This window comes from Bos indicus, chromosome 8, assembly GCF_029378745.1.
Source record: "Bos indicus isolate NIAB-ARS_2022 breed Sahiwal x Tharparkar chromosome 8, NIAB-ARS_B.indTharparkar_mat_pri_1.0, whole genome shotgun sequence".
Classification (NCBI taxonomy): domain Eukaryota; kingdom Metazoa; phylum Chordata; class Mammalia; order Artiodactyla; family Bovidae; genus Bos; species Bos indicus.
The window spans coordinates 44,948,165-44,964,307 of NC_091767.1; the positions used below are offsets into that span (position 1 = coordinate 44,948,165).

At 38.3% G+C, this 16,143-nt stretch overlaps 1 protein-coding gene across 2 annotated transcripts in view; it reads left to right on the forward strand.

Annotated features, from left to right (window-relative positions):
• The window catches only part of PIP5K1B (phosphatidylinositol-4-phosphate 5-kinase type 1 beta), a 350,214-nt gene that overhangs the window by 207,091 nt on the left and 126,980 nt on the right, over positions 1 to 16,143 (forward strand). For both annotated transcript variants that reach the window (XM_070794241.1, XM_070794240.1), the window contains one exon: positions 6,927 to 7,226. In XM_070794241.1, the coding sequence (XP_070650342.1) occupies positions 6,927 to 7,226 (300 nt within the window). The remainder of the gene's footprint in view (positions 1 to 6,926; positions 7,227 to 16,143) is intronic.

Here is a 16,143-nt window from a genome sequence, read left to right on the forward strand (position 1 = left end):
TCCACTGGCTCCAGGGTTAGACAGCTCTACTAGACATTCACTGCATATGGAATACTACAAGAACAAATACATAAGCAGTAAAAATACATGAATGGGTACGACGCATCCAATGAAGAAAATCAGAGCATTACATGTCTTACCCATGTTGAAATAGGAAGCCCTCTCCAATGTTTGTTTCCAGGCAAACATTTTCCTCAGTAGATTTGTTGTTTTCATACCTCTGATTTCTTTGTACTTTCATGGCAGTTATTACTTTTCTGTGATTGGAATGGTAGCAGGATTTTAAAAGCCACAGTTCTGCTATTCATTTGCTATGAGAGGTGATAACTGTCATCTTTGTTTCAAAACAAAATTGATGAGATACACCACACAGCTCATTAGAGTGTAAAAATATTTTTAAATTCCAAAATCTGCTCAAGATAACAGTAACTGCCCTAAGTTAGTCTCACATATAAATATAGGAATTGAAAATCTAAACAAAAATCTTAGTGGACAGCATACACAGATTTTAAAAGATTTTGATCCTGAACAAAATTTTTTTTTTTTTAGCACAAAAAATGTAGCACTGGAAAAATTTTTTTAGCACAAATTATCTACTTTATATTAGGGAAAATAGAAAATACAGAAAAGGAAAAAATGCAACCAACTGTATTTATTTTCTCAGAGATACACATTGCTAGTATTTGGTATATATCCTTTCAAATGTATCCTAGTCATATACACATTTTTAAATAATTTAAAATTGCAGTCAAACTCACATAGTACTCTTTGTTAATCTTCTAAGTGAGTAAATCTTAAACTTCTCTATTTCTAAGCTTAGGTAGATTAGTCTCTTATTGTAGAACTGCACTGTCCAATATGGTAGCCAATAGCCATATGTGGCTATTAAATTAAGTAAAATTTTAAAATTTAGCCTAATCAAGTAATTTTATACCAACCATGTAATATATATAATAATATAATCCATCTTATTAACAAGAAAAAATGTGAGCATTATGTGGTTATCCATCTAAATATCCGAGAGAATTCTTAAAATTGGAAATTTTTACATAATAGGTAAATAAATCAATAGGCATAAAAACCAACATTTATCAATCTCCCAGAGTTCACATATCTTCATGGAGAAGAACAAAAGCTCTTTCATTGAAAGTAGTAGAAAAAGATAAGGATGCTTTCCATCAATGATCTTTTCTAATGTATTGCTAGAATTTCCAGCAGTAACTTTTTGAGTATAAAAAAACATAGAAGAAAAGTATAAACACTGTTCTGTACAGATGATGAAATTGAAAATGAGCAAAACTTCAAGAAAATAAACCAGTAGTTTCCAGAGGTAATGAAAATCCAGTAGATTTGCAGGATATTTGGTAAATAAATCCATCATATTCTATTATGTAGATCATATAAAGTTGGAGAGTATAAGGGGGAAAAAAGAATTCCATTTGTGATGACAATAATTTATAATGATTGTTATTAAAGATATAAATAAATGAAGACATACTATAATTCTGATTGGAAAGCAGCTTATAGTAAGTATAGCGTATGAACAATACTCCAAAAAGAATTTATAAAATTTTATTTAATAAGAACTCAAGTGCTTATGTCTATAAAACAAATGAACAAGACCAATATGAAGGAAACTACAAAATGTTATTGAAGGACATAAACAGAGTTCTGAAATAATAAATGTGCATCATTCCTGAACCCAGAATTATAATTTTAATTGCCCACATAAATTTATAAATCCAGTCTAATTCCAATCAAAAATTCTAATAGGATTTTTTCCCCTGAACTTAACAGAGCTGGTTCATTTGAAAGTGAAAACAAATATTATATTAAGAGTAGTTTTAAAAACAAACAGGAAAGCAAGCCTATAGAAATGGACAATACATTTTGGCAAAGGAGAATATGTTAGGCCTGCCATAACATACACCAGAAATGTGTAAGTCTGTACTAGTATTAAAGTGGTGGCTTTTGTACAGATCGAGACAAAAAGAGCAATGGAGTCAAATAAAGTGTAGAAATAGACTCGTGTGTATTTGACAACTTATTGCCTGACGTAGGAGGGACTTAAATTCAATTGAGAAAGGACAGACCGTTTAATAAATGGTTATCCATTTGAAAAAAGAAAAAATCCCCTTTTTCAGATCTTTTGCATACAGTTACTTGCAGACAAGGGAAACAAAAGCAAAAAAATAAATAAATGGGACTGCACCAGACTAAAATACTTTGCACAATAAAGGAAACTATCAATGAAATGAAAAGATCACCTACTATATGGGAAAAGATATTCATAAATGATATATATGATGAGGTTAATATCCAAAGCCTATAAAAAAAACTCATAAAACTCAACTTGAAAAGTAAATAATAAGCAACTCACTTAAAATATCTTTTAAAAATGTCAAAAACAGGCACATGTAAAGATGCAAATCAAAATAGAGAAATACAAATCAAACCTCAATGAGGTATCACCTCACACCAGTCAGAATGGCCGTGTTTAAAAAGCCTATAAATAATAAATGCTGGACAGGATGTGCAGAAAAAGAAGCCCTCCTACACTATTGGTGGGAATGTGAAATGGTGTAGCCACTGTGGAGAACAGTATGGAAATTCCATGAAAAACTAAAAATATATCTACCATATGATTTTGCAATCCCACTCTTAGGCATATAGATGGAGAAACTCTAATTTGAAAAGATGCACCCCAGTGTTCCTAGCACTATTTACAATAACCAAGACATGGAAGCAACCTTAGCATCCCTCAACAGGTGAATGGATAAAGAAGATATGGTACATATATAAATAATGGAATATTAATCAGCCATAAAAAGTAAATAATGCCAATTGCAGCAACATGGATGGACCTAGAGATTCTCTTACTAAGGGAAATTAAAGCAGATAAAGAAATATGTGGTGTCACTTTTATGTGGAACCCAAAAAATGCAAATGAACTTAATTTTAAAACAGAAAGAGTCTCACAGACATAGAAAACAGACTTACACTTACCAAAAGGGAAAGGGGTAGAGAGAAAAATTAGGAATTTGGGATTAATAGATATACTACTTTATATAAAATAGATTAACAACAGGGTCTACTGTATAGCACAGGGAACTATATTCAGTATCTTCTAAAAACCTGTAATGGAAAAGAATCTGAAAAAGTTACTTATATATGTATACAGTTATATATGTGTGTGTGTGTGTGTATAAAACTGAATCATTCTGCTGTACACCAGAAGCTAACACATTATAAATCAAATATATTTCAACAAAAAAATGAAAATAAATTGGGCACACTATCTGACTAGACATTTTCCCAAAGAAGATATACAGATGGCACAGGAAAAGATGCTTAATATAACTAATCATCAGAGAGATGCAGATCAAAGCCACAGTGAGATATCACCTCACATCTGTCAGAGTAGGTATTATCAAAAAGACAACAAATAGAAATTGTTGGCAAGGATTTAGAGAAAAGGGAACCCTCATGCCCATTGATGGGAATGTAAACTACTTTACTATGGAAAACAGTATGGAGATTCCTCAAAAAATTAAAAACAGAACTATGTATGATCCAGAAATACCACTCCTGGGACTTATTCAAAGGAAACAAAAACACTGCTTTGAAAAGACACATGCACCCCTATATTCACTGCACCATTATTTTACAAAAGCCAAGATATGGAAGCAACTCAAGTGCCCATCATTAACTGAATGGAAGAAGAAGATATGATATACATATGTAATGTTCATTACTCAACCAGAAAAAAGAATGAAATCTGGCCATTTGTGACAACATGGATAGACCTAGGGGGTATCATGCTGAGGGAAATAGCCATACAGAGAAAGACAAATACAGTAGTGTTTTACTTATATGTGGAATCTGAAAAACAAAATAAATGATCAAACATAAAACAGAAACAGCATCATAGACAGAGAACAAAGAGGTGGTTGTCAGAGGGAAGAAGGGTCAGGGGAGGAGAGAAACAGGCGAGGGAGATTAAGAGGTACAAACTTCCAGTTGCAAAATAAATAAGTCATAGCTATGAAATGGACAGTGTGGGGACTATATGTAGTATCTTTGTATTGTGATAGGTTTTAACTAGACTTACTGTGATGATCAGTTTGAAATGTATAGAAATATCTAATCACTATGTTGTATAACAGGAACTAGCATAGTTATGTAGGTCAATTTTACTTCAAAAACGAGCACATAGAAAAGGAGATCAGATTTGTGGTTACCAGAGGTGGGAGGTGGGGGGAAGGGATAGTTAGAGGAAGGTAGTCAGAAGATACAAGCTTCTAGTTACAAGATAAATAACTACTAGGGTTGTTAATGTAAACATGATAAATATAATGAATACTGCTGTGTGTTATATATCAGGGGTCCCCAAACCCTGGGCTACAGACTGGTACTGTTAGGAGCCAGGCTGCACAGCAGGAGGTGAGCAAGTGAAGCTTCATCTGTACTTATAGTCACTCTGTGTCACTCACGTTACGGCCTGTGCTCCGCCACCTGTCAGATCAGTGGTGGCCTTAGATTCTCGGAGGAGTGCAAACCCTACCATGAACTGCACATGCACACGATCTAGGTTGCGCACTCCTAATGCGAATCTAATGCCTGAATATATGAGGTGGAGCTGAGGCAGTGATGCTGGCCCTGGGGAGCAGCTGTAAATACAGTTTTCACTAGCCCAATGAATGTAATGTACTTGAGTCACCTAAAACCATCTCCTCCAAAACCCCTGGGTCCATGCATGGAAAAATTGTCTTCCATGAAACTGGTCCCTGGTGCCAAAAAGATTTGGACTGCTGTTACACATGAAAGTTGTTAAGAGAGTCAATCCTAAGAACTCTCTTCTAAACTTGCTGTGATACTCGTTTCATGATGTACATAAGTCAGATCAGTGCTCTATGCAAACTTAGTGCTGTATGTCAATTATATCTCAGTAAAACTGAAAGAGAAAAATTAATCCCATACAGAGTAAAAACCAAATGTAATCACCAAAACTATTAAAAACTTGTAAGAAGAAGGAAGAAATTTATAACCTTGGGGTATAAAAAGCCTTGCTAAATAAGAAACAAAAAAAAAGCATGAGAAGCAAGTTCATAAATATAACTACATGAAAAGGCAAAACATCTATAAAACCAAAAATAATGCCAGATATCAAATTAACATAAGCACATAGACTATTTCCAGAATGATAGAAACAGGAAACAGTTTCCACAAAAGCTGGGAAATGGGGGAGGGATTAAGGATAGAAGAGAGAGTTTTCATTATATAAATGCCTTTTAGTGAACTGTTTTTGGTGCTTCCCTGTTGGCTCATTTGTTAAGAATCTGCCCACCTATGCAAGAGACATGGGTTTGATCCTGGGGATGGAAAGATCCTCTGGAGAAGGAAATGTCAACCCACCCCAGTATTCTTGCCTGGAAAATCCCATGGACAGAGGAGCCTGGTGGGCTATAATCCATGGAGTCGCAAAGCAGCTGGACGTGACTTAACAACTAAGCAACAACAACCCAAAAAATTATTTTTTTGTTTTCCCATACTTTTAAAGTGAAACAAAAGCAGACACATATTCCTTATTTTTATAGCCCAGTGATCTGATGGTTAAGACTTTGTGTTTCCAGTGAAGCGGGGCGTGGGTCCCATCTCTGGTTGGGGAAATTCTGCATGCTCTGTGAGGCAGCCAAAAAACAAAGTTAGATTGTCTATTTTTGTAACAAAAAAGACAACATACTGGAAGAAAATATTTATCCCAAGTAGAAGAGGAAAGTAATAAATATCCAGAATATATCAAGAACTCCAACAATGACAAAAAACCTAAGGAAAAATGAGCAAAGGAGAGTAACACAAAATTATCTTTAAGAGGTGGCTAAACATACATAAGTGGAGAAGGCAATGGCACCCCACTCCAGTACTCTTGCCTGGAAAATCCCATGGATGGAGGAGCCTGGTGGGCTGCAGTCCATGGGGTCACTAGGAGTCGGACACGACTGAGCGACTTCACTTTGACTTTTCACTTTCATGCATTGGAGAAGGAAATGGCAACCCACTCCAGTGTTCTTGCCTGGAGAATCCCAGGGACGGGGGAGCCTGGTGGGCTGCCGTCTCTGGGGTCGCACAGAGTCAGACAGGACTGAAGCGACTTAGCAGCAGCAGCAAACATACATAAGAATGTTAAATTTCTCTAGTTCTCTGTGTTATTCACATTTAAAGTAACTTGAAAACACATTTTCATTTTTCACCGACCTTGCTTCCAGAGATTGTAAAGTGGGATAATATTCAGCATTGCTAAGAGTGGTGGTATATATGTAACCCTATGAAATGTGGTTGTAAACTGGTCTGGTCATTTTGGAAGACAATTTCTCAGGAGCTATTAAAATTTTAAATGTCCACCCTTGTACCCCAGCAGTTAATTTTCTCTTGAGCTACCTTAGAGAAAAATCACACATGGCACTAATCACATCTCTGCCTGTTTTAGTTGTAACTAATTAAAGAAGGAAATTCTGTCCATTTTCAGTTCTGCTGTTGCTGCTGCTATGTCACTTCAGTCGTGTCCGACTCTGTGCGACCCCATAGACGGCAGCTCACCAGGCTCTGCCATCCCTGGGATTCTCCAGGCAAGAACACTGGAGTGGGTTGCCATTTCCTTTTCCAATGCATGAAAGTGGAAAGTGAAGTTGCTCAGTGGTGTCCAACTCTTCGCCACTTTTAACACCCTGAGTTCAGAATGATAAAGTTGCAGTTCCCATAAGCTGACTTAGAAACTAGATTTGGAACAGCAAAATTTTAACAATGACTGTTAACAAGAGTAATCACATTCCATTTCTAATTATCATTTTACATGAAAATGCATCATAGTGGAGTGTTGCTTTGTAAAAGTACATTTTAAACATTTTTTTTTCTTTTTCTCTTTTTAGAATTTAAACCAGAATCCAAGAACTCTTTTGCCAAAATTTTATGGACTGTATTGCATGCAATCAGGGGGCATTAACATCAGGATTGTGGTGATGAACAACGTTTTACCACGCTCCATGAGAATGCACTTTACGTATGACTTGAAAGGCTCAACCTATAAGCGAAGAGCATCCCGAAAAGAGAGAGAGAAATCTAGCCCCACGTTTAAGGACTTAGATTTCCTGCAGGACATGCATGAAGGATTGTATTTTGATACAGAAACATACAATGCACTCATGAAGACACTTCAGAGAGACTGCCGGGTAAGGAAATGTCATTGTTGTGAATGCCTTTGCAAAGCTATCTGTGGTAATGTACTTTTTTAAGGAAGGTCCAAAGGCCAACACATGGAATGCCTTCATTCCCAATCCTTGTGCTGATCCATGCTTCCTTGTCGTTGAAGGAACTGGTGGATGACGATGCAGTTGTCTGGAGTCTATTAATTTTACTAATAAGAGAAGTCAGCCTTCCTTGATCAAATGACACAAAGATTTTTGTTTCTTTTCATCCTCTGTGGGAAAGATAGTTAAAATGAAAGGAAAAGAAATTTGGGTTTAACACAGTGATTATTGAGAAAAGCCACATGGACGAAGTAAGATTCCAACAGGGGAGAGAGGCTTAAAGAAAATGCACTTAATGCAATTGATAAATGGATCTCTAGAAATCTGTTGTAGATGCCAAACCATGGGATGGATTCATTTACTGAAACTGCTTTATATGATCTGTGTAAGAAATGATCAGGAGTGAGATTTGACAGAGCAAAGGCCTTTCCATGCAAAGTAGCCAAATCCTTTATCAAAAGGATGCGAGTTCTCAGCCAGCAATGAGTAAGAAAAAAACTAAAACCAAAGTTGAGGATAAATATTTCTGACATGGTAAATTTACAGAAAGTAGGTAAAAGCCCTTTTGGAGAAATAGATGAGAATGCAATGAGAATGTAACTCTGCTGGGTTCTGAAGGGTGATGATCATTTGATCAAAAGATTGTCAGGGGTGTTATTTCTTGGTCCAGATGAACTTTTGAGAACTACTCAGTTCTCAGCTGAGTTGAGCATGTTGGAAATGGGCCGAAGGAATGATGATAAGGGTTTGGGTCCAGGCCTGATCAGGGCTTTCTAGAAGAGAGGACAGGATTCATGGGGCCTGATCACTGGGAAATATGCAGTGTGTCTTGGCTTCCTGGGCCTTCTGTGGACCTGGTCAGATGACCCACATTGTTGCTGGGGAGGGAAGATCCCTTCTCTGCCAGGCTTGAGCTCAGCTGAAGGTGAAGAAGGCAGTCTTGACTCCTCATGTAATGTATAAAGTAGGGGATCCTCCCCGAGAAGCACAGCCCACTGTCGCTGTATTTTGTCTTTCTCTGTGTTAGAACATTTATGAAAACGCAGAAAGATGCATTCTTGGAGTCGTTTCTTTCGTTGGTAGAGGATTTACCCCACAGTTCCTGTTCTTTAGCTGCCATTCATTGAATGCTTCAAGATTGCCAAGCTAGCCTAAGATTTTCCATTTTTAAAAAATATTGAAGTATAATTGATTTACCATTACAGTGTTGTGATAGTTTCAAGTATTCAGCAAAGTGATACAGTTATACATATGTGTGTGTGTGTATCCTTTTTCAGATTCTTTTCCATTATAGGTTATTACAAGATACTATCTTGTTTGTATATATATATATATATCTTATATATATAAGATATATATACAATATACCTTGTGCTATATAGTGGGTTCATGTTGGTAATCTATTTTATATATAGTACTGTGTATATGTTAATCCCAAACTCCCAATTTATCCCTCTCCTTCCTTTTCCTTTGGTAACCATAACTTTGTTTTCAATGTCTCTGAGTCTATTTGTGTTTTGTAAGTTCACTTGTATCGATATTATTTTTTTATATTCCACATAGAAGTGATACCATATGTTTGTCTTTCTCTGTCTGACTTAACTTCACTTAATATCCTAAGTTCATATTTCATTTCATTATCTCAGCCGCCGTGTGACATCAGTACCATTCATACTCCCATTTTTCTCTCTCTTTTTTTTTTTTTTCAAAGTTATCAGTACATTTTAATGGCTACAAAGAATGCTAGAATTAACATCAGGTTTTGGTATGAACATACATTTTCAAAGGAAATGAGACACTTGTAGAAATGGTAAAGGCTTAACCATCCTGGGATGAGATATGAAGAAACAAGGTAATTTATTGGTTTGGATTAGATTTTGGTTGCAAGAGAATAGTTCTGTAAATTAAACACAAATTATTATTATTAGTTTTTTATTCTCATGGCAGATCCTGGAGATGTTGGCCCAAGGGCTGGTGTGCTCTGTGGAACCAAGCATCTTCTTTCTTACTAATCAGACATTCAGGCCTCTTTTGTTAAGTGACCACAGATGCCCCCAAATTTGCTTCACCTCCAACCTTCATGTTGTCCTTCTAGCATTTGTTGTCTACTCCCAGCTCAGAGCAGAAAGGCCCTCTCAGCCTGGTCCTTCCCTCTCACGTTCCACTGTTCCTGGGCAGGCTGTCTTATGTGTCCTCTTCACTCTAGGTGGGCCTGGGGTGTTTCAGAGGAAGTCCCCCAACAGGTCCTTGTTCTCATCTAATCCCAGCACTGCCCACATGAGAGTCACTAAGCTACTCTGTGATGACTGCACAGAGAGGATACTTGTTCACTCCTCTTTTTTTTTTTTTTTTTAATTTGGAAGATAATACTCCTATTTTAATTGGTGAATAATTAAGTTCTTAAAAAGATTAAGAAACCTGTCCAGCATCACCTAGCCAGTTAGTGGCAGAACCCACCCTGTTTAGGGACAAAGCATGTGTTCTTAACAACTGAAATTTACAGACTCAAATGTAAGGATTTTTTTTTAAACTATCTTTTCAGAAATCATGGGAAGAACAGTGAGAACCAAGCAAAAAAAAATATCCAGCTGAGCTGTTCAGATATCTGGGTGCATATGAGTGACTCATATTTTTCTTTAAAAAAGAATAAAACATACATACATTTTAGTAGAAACCTTTTTCTATGCTTTTCAACTCTGACAGGATGTGGGTGAAAAGTGACTCTCAGTTCCCCAGAGTTTAGTACAGTTTTAGATTTGCTCTCTGTGTGTGCATGTGTGTGTGTGTGCGTGCGTGTGTGTGCGTATATTTCTTGCCTCTTTAATATGGAAAGCCTTTTTCCTGCTGTCGTCTAAGGCTCCTATGCCAGAAAAAAAAAAGGAAAGGTCAAATGTAAAAAGCCATTGCACAGGATTTGTCTGTTTATTAGCATTTCCTGAGCCCAGCCCTGATAGAACGAGGTCAAACACAACTCTTCTTCAGCAATGAGTCCCTGGAGATTTGCCTTTTTATTTTTTGAGGATTTGTTGTGCTGAGGAACATAAAGGTCAAAGTAGAGGCATCATAAGCCTAACTTTCTCTCTTTCATTGCATTTGAACCTGTAAAAGACACAGATAATGAAACTTCCTTAAATTGCACATTTATCTTCAAAAAGGCTCTTCTTGGGGTGGTGTTCGGGCATGTGAGAGGCATGCTATGGAGGAAACTGAGTCCCTTCTGTGATCTGCCTTGGTGAAGACCAAGGCCTCTGTGATCTGGAGTCAGCAGCTGATTCTCAGATCAGAGCTGGCTGGCGGAGGGCACGTTTCTAGAATGGTAGCTCTTAATATTTAAAGGTCAGGGACCTCTTTGCAAAACTGACAAAAGCTGTGAACTGTTTCCCCAGAAAAATGGGGAAACATCCACACACCAGTTCGAGTCCCTTGGAGCCCATCATCCCCCATCCCTACCCTACCCCACCCCAGGCAGAGGACTCCCATCCTAGAGCTGGGCAGACCCATCTCGCTCTTTCTTCAGGTCATCCCCTGAAGGGCTAGAATAGGTTGTGTGGTTGGCATTATCTGCAGTGTCTCTGACCCTGACATTTCCCTCACTTTGTAGAAAACTGACTTTAGTGCCAGACAAGGTGCTATGGAGATCCAGGGAGGATGTGAGATCACCCTGGGGCTGGTTCCAGCCCCAAAGGATGGAGAGTCTCTGCTATTAACATTCCTCTGAGTGAGGCATTACTGCTAGGGCTCTAGAAATGAGGTGGGGGACTGCACTACCGTGTCAGCAGCCCAGCCAAAGAAAGGTGAGCTAGATCCCTATTCAGATACATCCCTCCATGCACTTATCAGACACATGTATTGTGGGCCTACTATGTGCCAACATGGGGTAAATGACCTCTATTTTTAATCCATTGCCATTCTGTGTATTAGTGCTATGATGATGTTCTAAGGCATTTATAGGGATCAGAGTAGGTAACATCATTGTTTGGTTTTGAAGAAGAGGAGTTCTCCAGGTAGGCAAAGAAGTAGAAGCATATTTCTAGGCAAAGAGAGTAATATGAGTTAAGCATGAAATGGTATAGCATGTTCCTAGAACTAGAATTGTTTGCTGTTGTAACAGTTAATAGTAAAGGAACATGTGAGGTAGGAGAGAAAAGCAGTCAGGAGCCAAATAATGTCAAAAGCCCCTTTCTGGGGATGCCAGGTCCTCTTAAGGGCTTAGAAGTAGTAAAGCCAGGAATCCCAGACCTTTGGACCCCAGCTTCTCTGCCGTTCCCAGATAGAAAAGATAAGCCTCCTAACTTCTTCCTGTCGTCACTCCTACTTCCTGCCCCCACCTCTTTCATATTTCAGCTTGACATCTCAGAACCCAGGGCTCCATCTGCCTGCATGACTGCTGGCTGGACGATACCCGCCTGACTCACTGACCCAGCTTGACCCACATGCATCGTGCCCTATTCCCCACAGACTACTTACTTCCCTGACTCCCCATCAGAGCTGCTTCCGGACTCTGCATCCAAAATGGCCTGAACTACCTTAACCCAGACTGAGTGCTCTCGACAAGGGCCATCTTCCCCTGCACTCCCTGAGCACCCCTGAGTCCTTTTCCTCAGCTTTCCCAGCCCAGCCTCAGGCCCTTGCCTATAAACCTGCCCCCACCCCACTTCTGGTCCATCCCTATCAACTCCTCCACGTGGCACTCTGGCTGCTTGGCAGTCCTCTAGAAAACAGAATGCACTTTATCCTTCAACCTTGCTGAACCCACTTCCCCACAGAATTCAGAAAAAGGACTCTTCCCAGAAGCAGGAATCCAGATCTTGGTTCTCCTTGACTCCCACACCGCTGTTCCCTATAGGCTATGTCTAGGGGAAATGAACGTGGATGTAATGGGGTTCCCTTTCTGGAAGCATTACCTCTTCCTTAGCCTCACCCTCTGCCTGCTATGACAGCCATCTACACCCATAAGAGAACTTGGCCTGGGGTAAGAGTCATGCCAGTAGAAAGTACCACCAGGACAGTACAGGTCACTTGTCATCAAAAGCAGAATGTAGGATTTATTCAAACCATCCCCTGTGGTCCCCGTGTGACAGACAAGCTGAGAGGCGCATCCTGTGTGAACACTGCTCTTTCCAGGTGCTCCATTGTCTTCCCATAGCCTGATCTTCTGCCTGTCTTCTCTGGCCCGGGGAATGTGATCAGTATGAAGCCAGTTGCCCACTTCAGTTCCCTGCAGCTGCCCTTCCCATCCTCCTTTCTTGTCCTCTTTCTCCACACTCAGTAAATCACCACATCCTGTCCAATCTGCCTCCTAAATAACTCTTGGCTACCCGCTCCCTCCAGATGCACAGCCTCTGCCCTTGCAGAGACCCTTCCTTGCCTGGTGTTTTCACTAGCGTTGTCTTTCAGTATATTTCCAGTGCTGCCCCCAAAGTCATCCTAAGTTCAGAAGACCACCAGCTCTTGAAGCCATACATACTTCATAGCTTGAAACTTTCAGACCCTTCCTGATTTGATCCCTTCTGCTTCCCCAGATGCTCCTTCAGTGTCATTCTTCAGCCTTGTCTCTCCCCTTTCTCCAGAGCATCCTTACTCCCCAGCCATTCTGATCGGCTGGACACTTTCTCTAAAGGTTTTGGTCTTTTCAGGCATGTCTCACCTCTCTCCTTCACCTGGACCCTGCCTACTCATCTCAGGACTACCTTCCCCGAAGACCACCATGCTGTGGGTCCCCCAAGCCTCCAGGATTAACCTCTTTTTTGGAATTAAAACGTGTAGTTCCTTGAGCCTGAGGATGAAACCTGACCTCATTGCCTGGTGCTTAGTCAGTACTTAGTAACAGTTCATTGAAATACATATTTGAACAAAGGAATAAATTATCTGATGATAGAGGAAGACAGGTTTAGGCACACCTCCAAAAAAAATCTATCTTTGGTGACTTTTACATATCTAGCTGTTTTTAAAGTTCTGTCTCTTTTGGAAGAGGCATCCAGTTTCACTGCCATGCCTGCCAGATACAGCCCTGAGAATTATATATATTTTTATATATATATAAGAATTTATATATTTATATATATATATAAAGAATTTATATATAATAAAACAGATGAGTTCCCTTTTGAATCACTTGGGTTTTTTTTAAAAAGCTGAACTGATTGTCCCCATGTTCAAAGTCATTTGTGCAACAAAAGTATTTTTATCTTTCAATTATTTTCCCATAGAAACAGTATTATAGTCATTTGAATTTATTTGATGCTGATTCTTGTTTCCTTTAGGTACATGTCCTGTCTCCTTAGCCAGACTAAATGTCTCAAAGCCTAAAGCTCATTGCTTATACCTCTCTACAACTGTGTACCTGGCTTATTGTGTACATTCAATACATATGATGAAATTTAAAATGACTTGAAATTTATGTATTAATTTGGAAAGAACAATTAGGAACTATTTGGTATTCATTTTTTAAATTTACTATAATTCTTCTCTGACATAACTTACATGTGAAAAATCTAAAAAGTCTCAATCATTTAATTAGTTTGATACATTACTACATCCTATGGTATTTATTGATAACTCTGGGGATGTGACATTGATACAAAGTATATTAGTGAGAATTCATGTTTGCATTTCAAATAGTTTATTCCTTCATGTGGGAGTCATATCAGACAGTCTTGATAATTAATAACCTAAATGACTTATTTTGCATTTATTATTTTTTTGTTTAGCAGCAAACTTATTAATTTTTATTTAGTGTGGAACCAATTTTCTTTTTTTATACAAACATCTGTCACCATAAATATTAATATTAATGAAATATTCATGAAACTAGTCTTAATACTGAGACTTTTTATTTTGCAAACTGGGATTTCTTTCTGTGTATGGCAAGTTCTAAATTTGTAGATTAGATTCTTCTCAGCTCTGGACATGTTTGTATGGGTTACAATGTAGGTTATTTTCTATAATACTTAATTTAGCATAATGTTAGTGCTCACCACATAGCTATAATTTTGTTTAGCAATTATGTTTTTTGCATTTAGTTTAGACAGATTCTTTTCTTTTATATTTATATATTGGTTGCCTTCCAGTTATCTTTAAGGAGGAAAAAATGCCTCTGACCTAATAGAAAAAAGATGTATATCTTTTACTGATGACAACACTTAACATTTAGGCTATTTTCTTTATCAGTAAGGAATTGAATTTTGTTTTTAGACCTCAGCTAAAACATGGGAAGAGATATCATTGACTCCATATCTCTGTTCCAGAGATGAAAGATTACTTCCCTGAAAAGATATAGATGAATGCACTGTTTGGCAAATTAGGTCTTAAAAACACTATAATCTCATGATATATTTATTTGCTCCATTGTTTTAAATTATGAGTCTTGCTATCTCTTATTAGCTATATTGATAACATTGTAATACCTACATAAAAAAAAGATAAAGTTGTTGAAAAAATAAGTAAATAAAACCAAATTATGGACTCAGAGATTGTTTCAGCTAGAAAAAAAAATCATTAAGTTTCTGAGAAACAGTGAAGCAATGCCTTCTGTGCTCTGGTCTAAGAGAAAATGATCTTGGACATAGAACTCTGTACTATCCAGGCCAGATTTCCCTGTGAAACTGCAAAAAAGACATTGTCATATATGCAAGGACTTTTTTTCCCCATTTTATTTTATTTTTTAATTAATTAATTTATTTTACTTTACAATATTGTATTGGTTTTGCAATACATTGACTTGAATCCACCATGGGTGTACATGTGTTCCCCATCCTGAACCCCCCTCCCACCTCCCTGTCCATCCCATCCCTCTGGGTCATCCCAGTGCACCAGCCCCGAGCACCCTGTATCATGCATCGAACCTGGACTGGCAATTCGTTTCACATATGATAATTTACATGTTTCAATGCCATTCTCCCATAGCATCCCACCCTTGCCCTCTCTGGCAGAGTCCAAAAGACTATTCAATACATCTATGTTTCTTTTGCTGTCTCGCATACATTGGAGAAGGAAATGGCAACCCACTCTAGTGTTCTTGCCTGGAGAATCCCAGGGACGGGGAGCCTGGTGGGCTGCCATCTATGGGGTCGCACAGAGTCGGACACGACTGAAGTGACTTAGCATCATACAGGGTTATCGTTACCATCTTTCTAAATTCCATATGTATGCGTTAGTATACTGTATTGGTGTTTTTCTTTCTGGCTTACTTCACTCTGTATAATAGACTCCAGTTTTATCCACCTCATTAGAACTGATTCAAATGTATTCTTTTTAATGGCTGAGTAATACTCCATTGTGTATATGTACCACAGCTTTCTTATCCATTCATCTGCCGATGGACATCTAGGTTGCTTCCATGTCCTGGCAATTATAAACAGTGCTGCGATGAACATTGGGGTACACGTGTCTCTTTCAATTCTGGTTTCCTCGGTTTGTGTGTCCAGCAGTGGGATTGCTGGGTCATATGGCAGTTCTATTTCCAGGTTTTTAAGGAATCTCCACACTGTTCTCCATCATGGCTGTACTAGTTTGCATTCCCACCAACAGTGTAAGAGGGTTCCCTTTTCTCCACACCCTCTCTGGTATTTATTGGTTGTAGACTTTTGGATAGCAGCTATTCTGACTGACGTGAAATGGTACCTCATTGTGGTTTTGATTTGCATTTCTCTGATAATGAGTGATGTTGAGTGTCTTTTCATGTGTTTGTTAGCCATCTGTATGTCTTCTTTGGAGAAATGTCTGTTTAGTTCTTTGGCCCACTTTTTGACTGGGTCTTTTATTTTTCTGAAATTGAGCTGCAGGAGTTGCTTATATATCTTTGAGATTAATTCTTTGTCCGTTGCTTCGTTTGCTATTA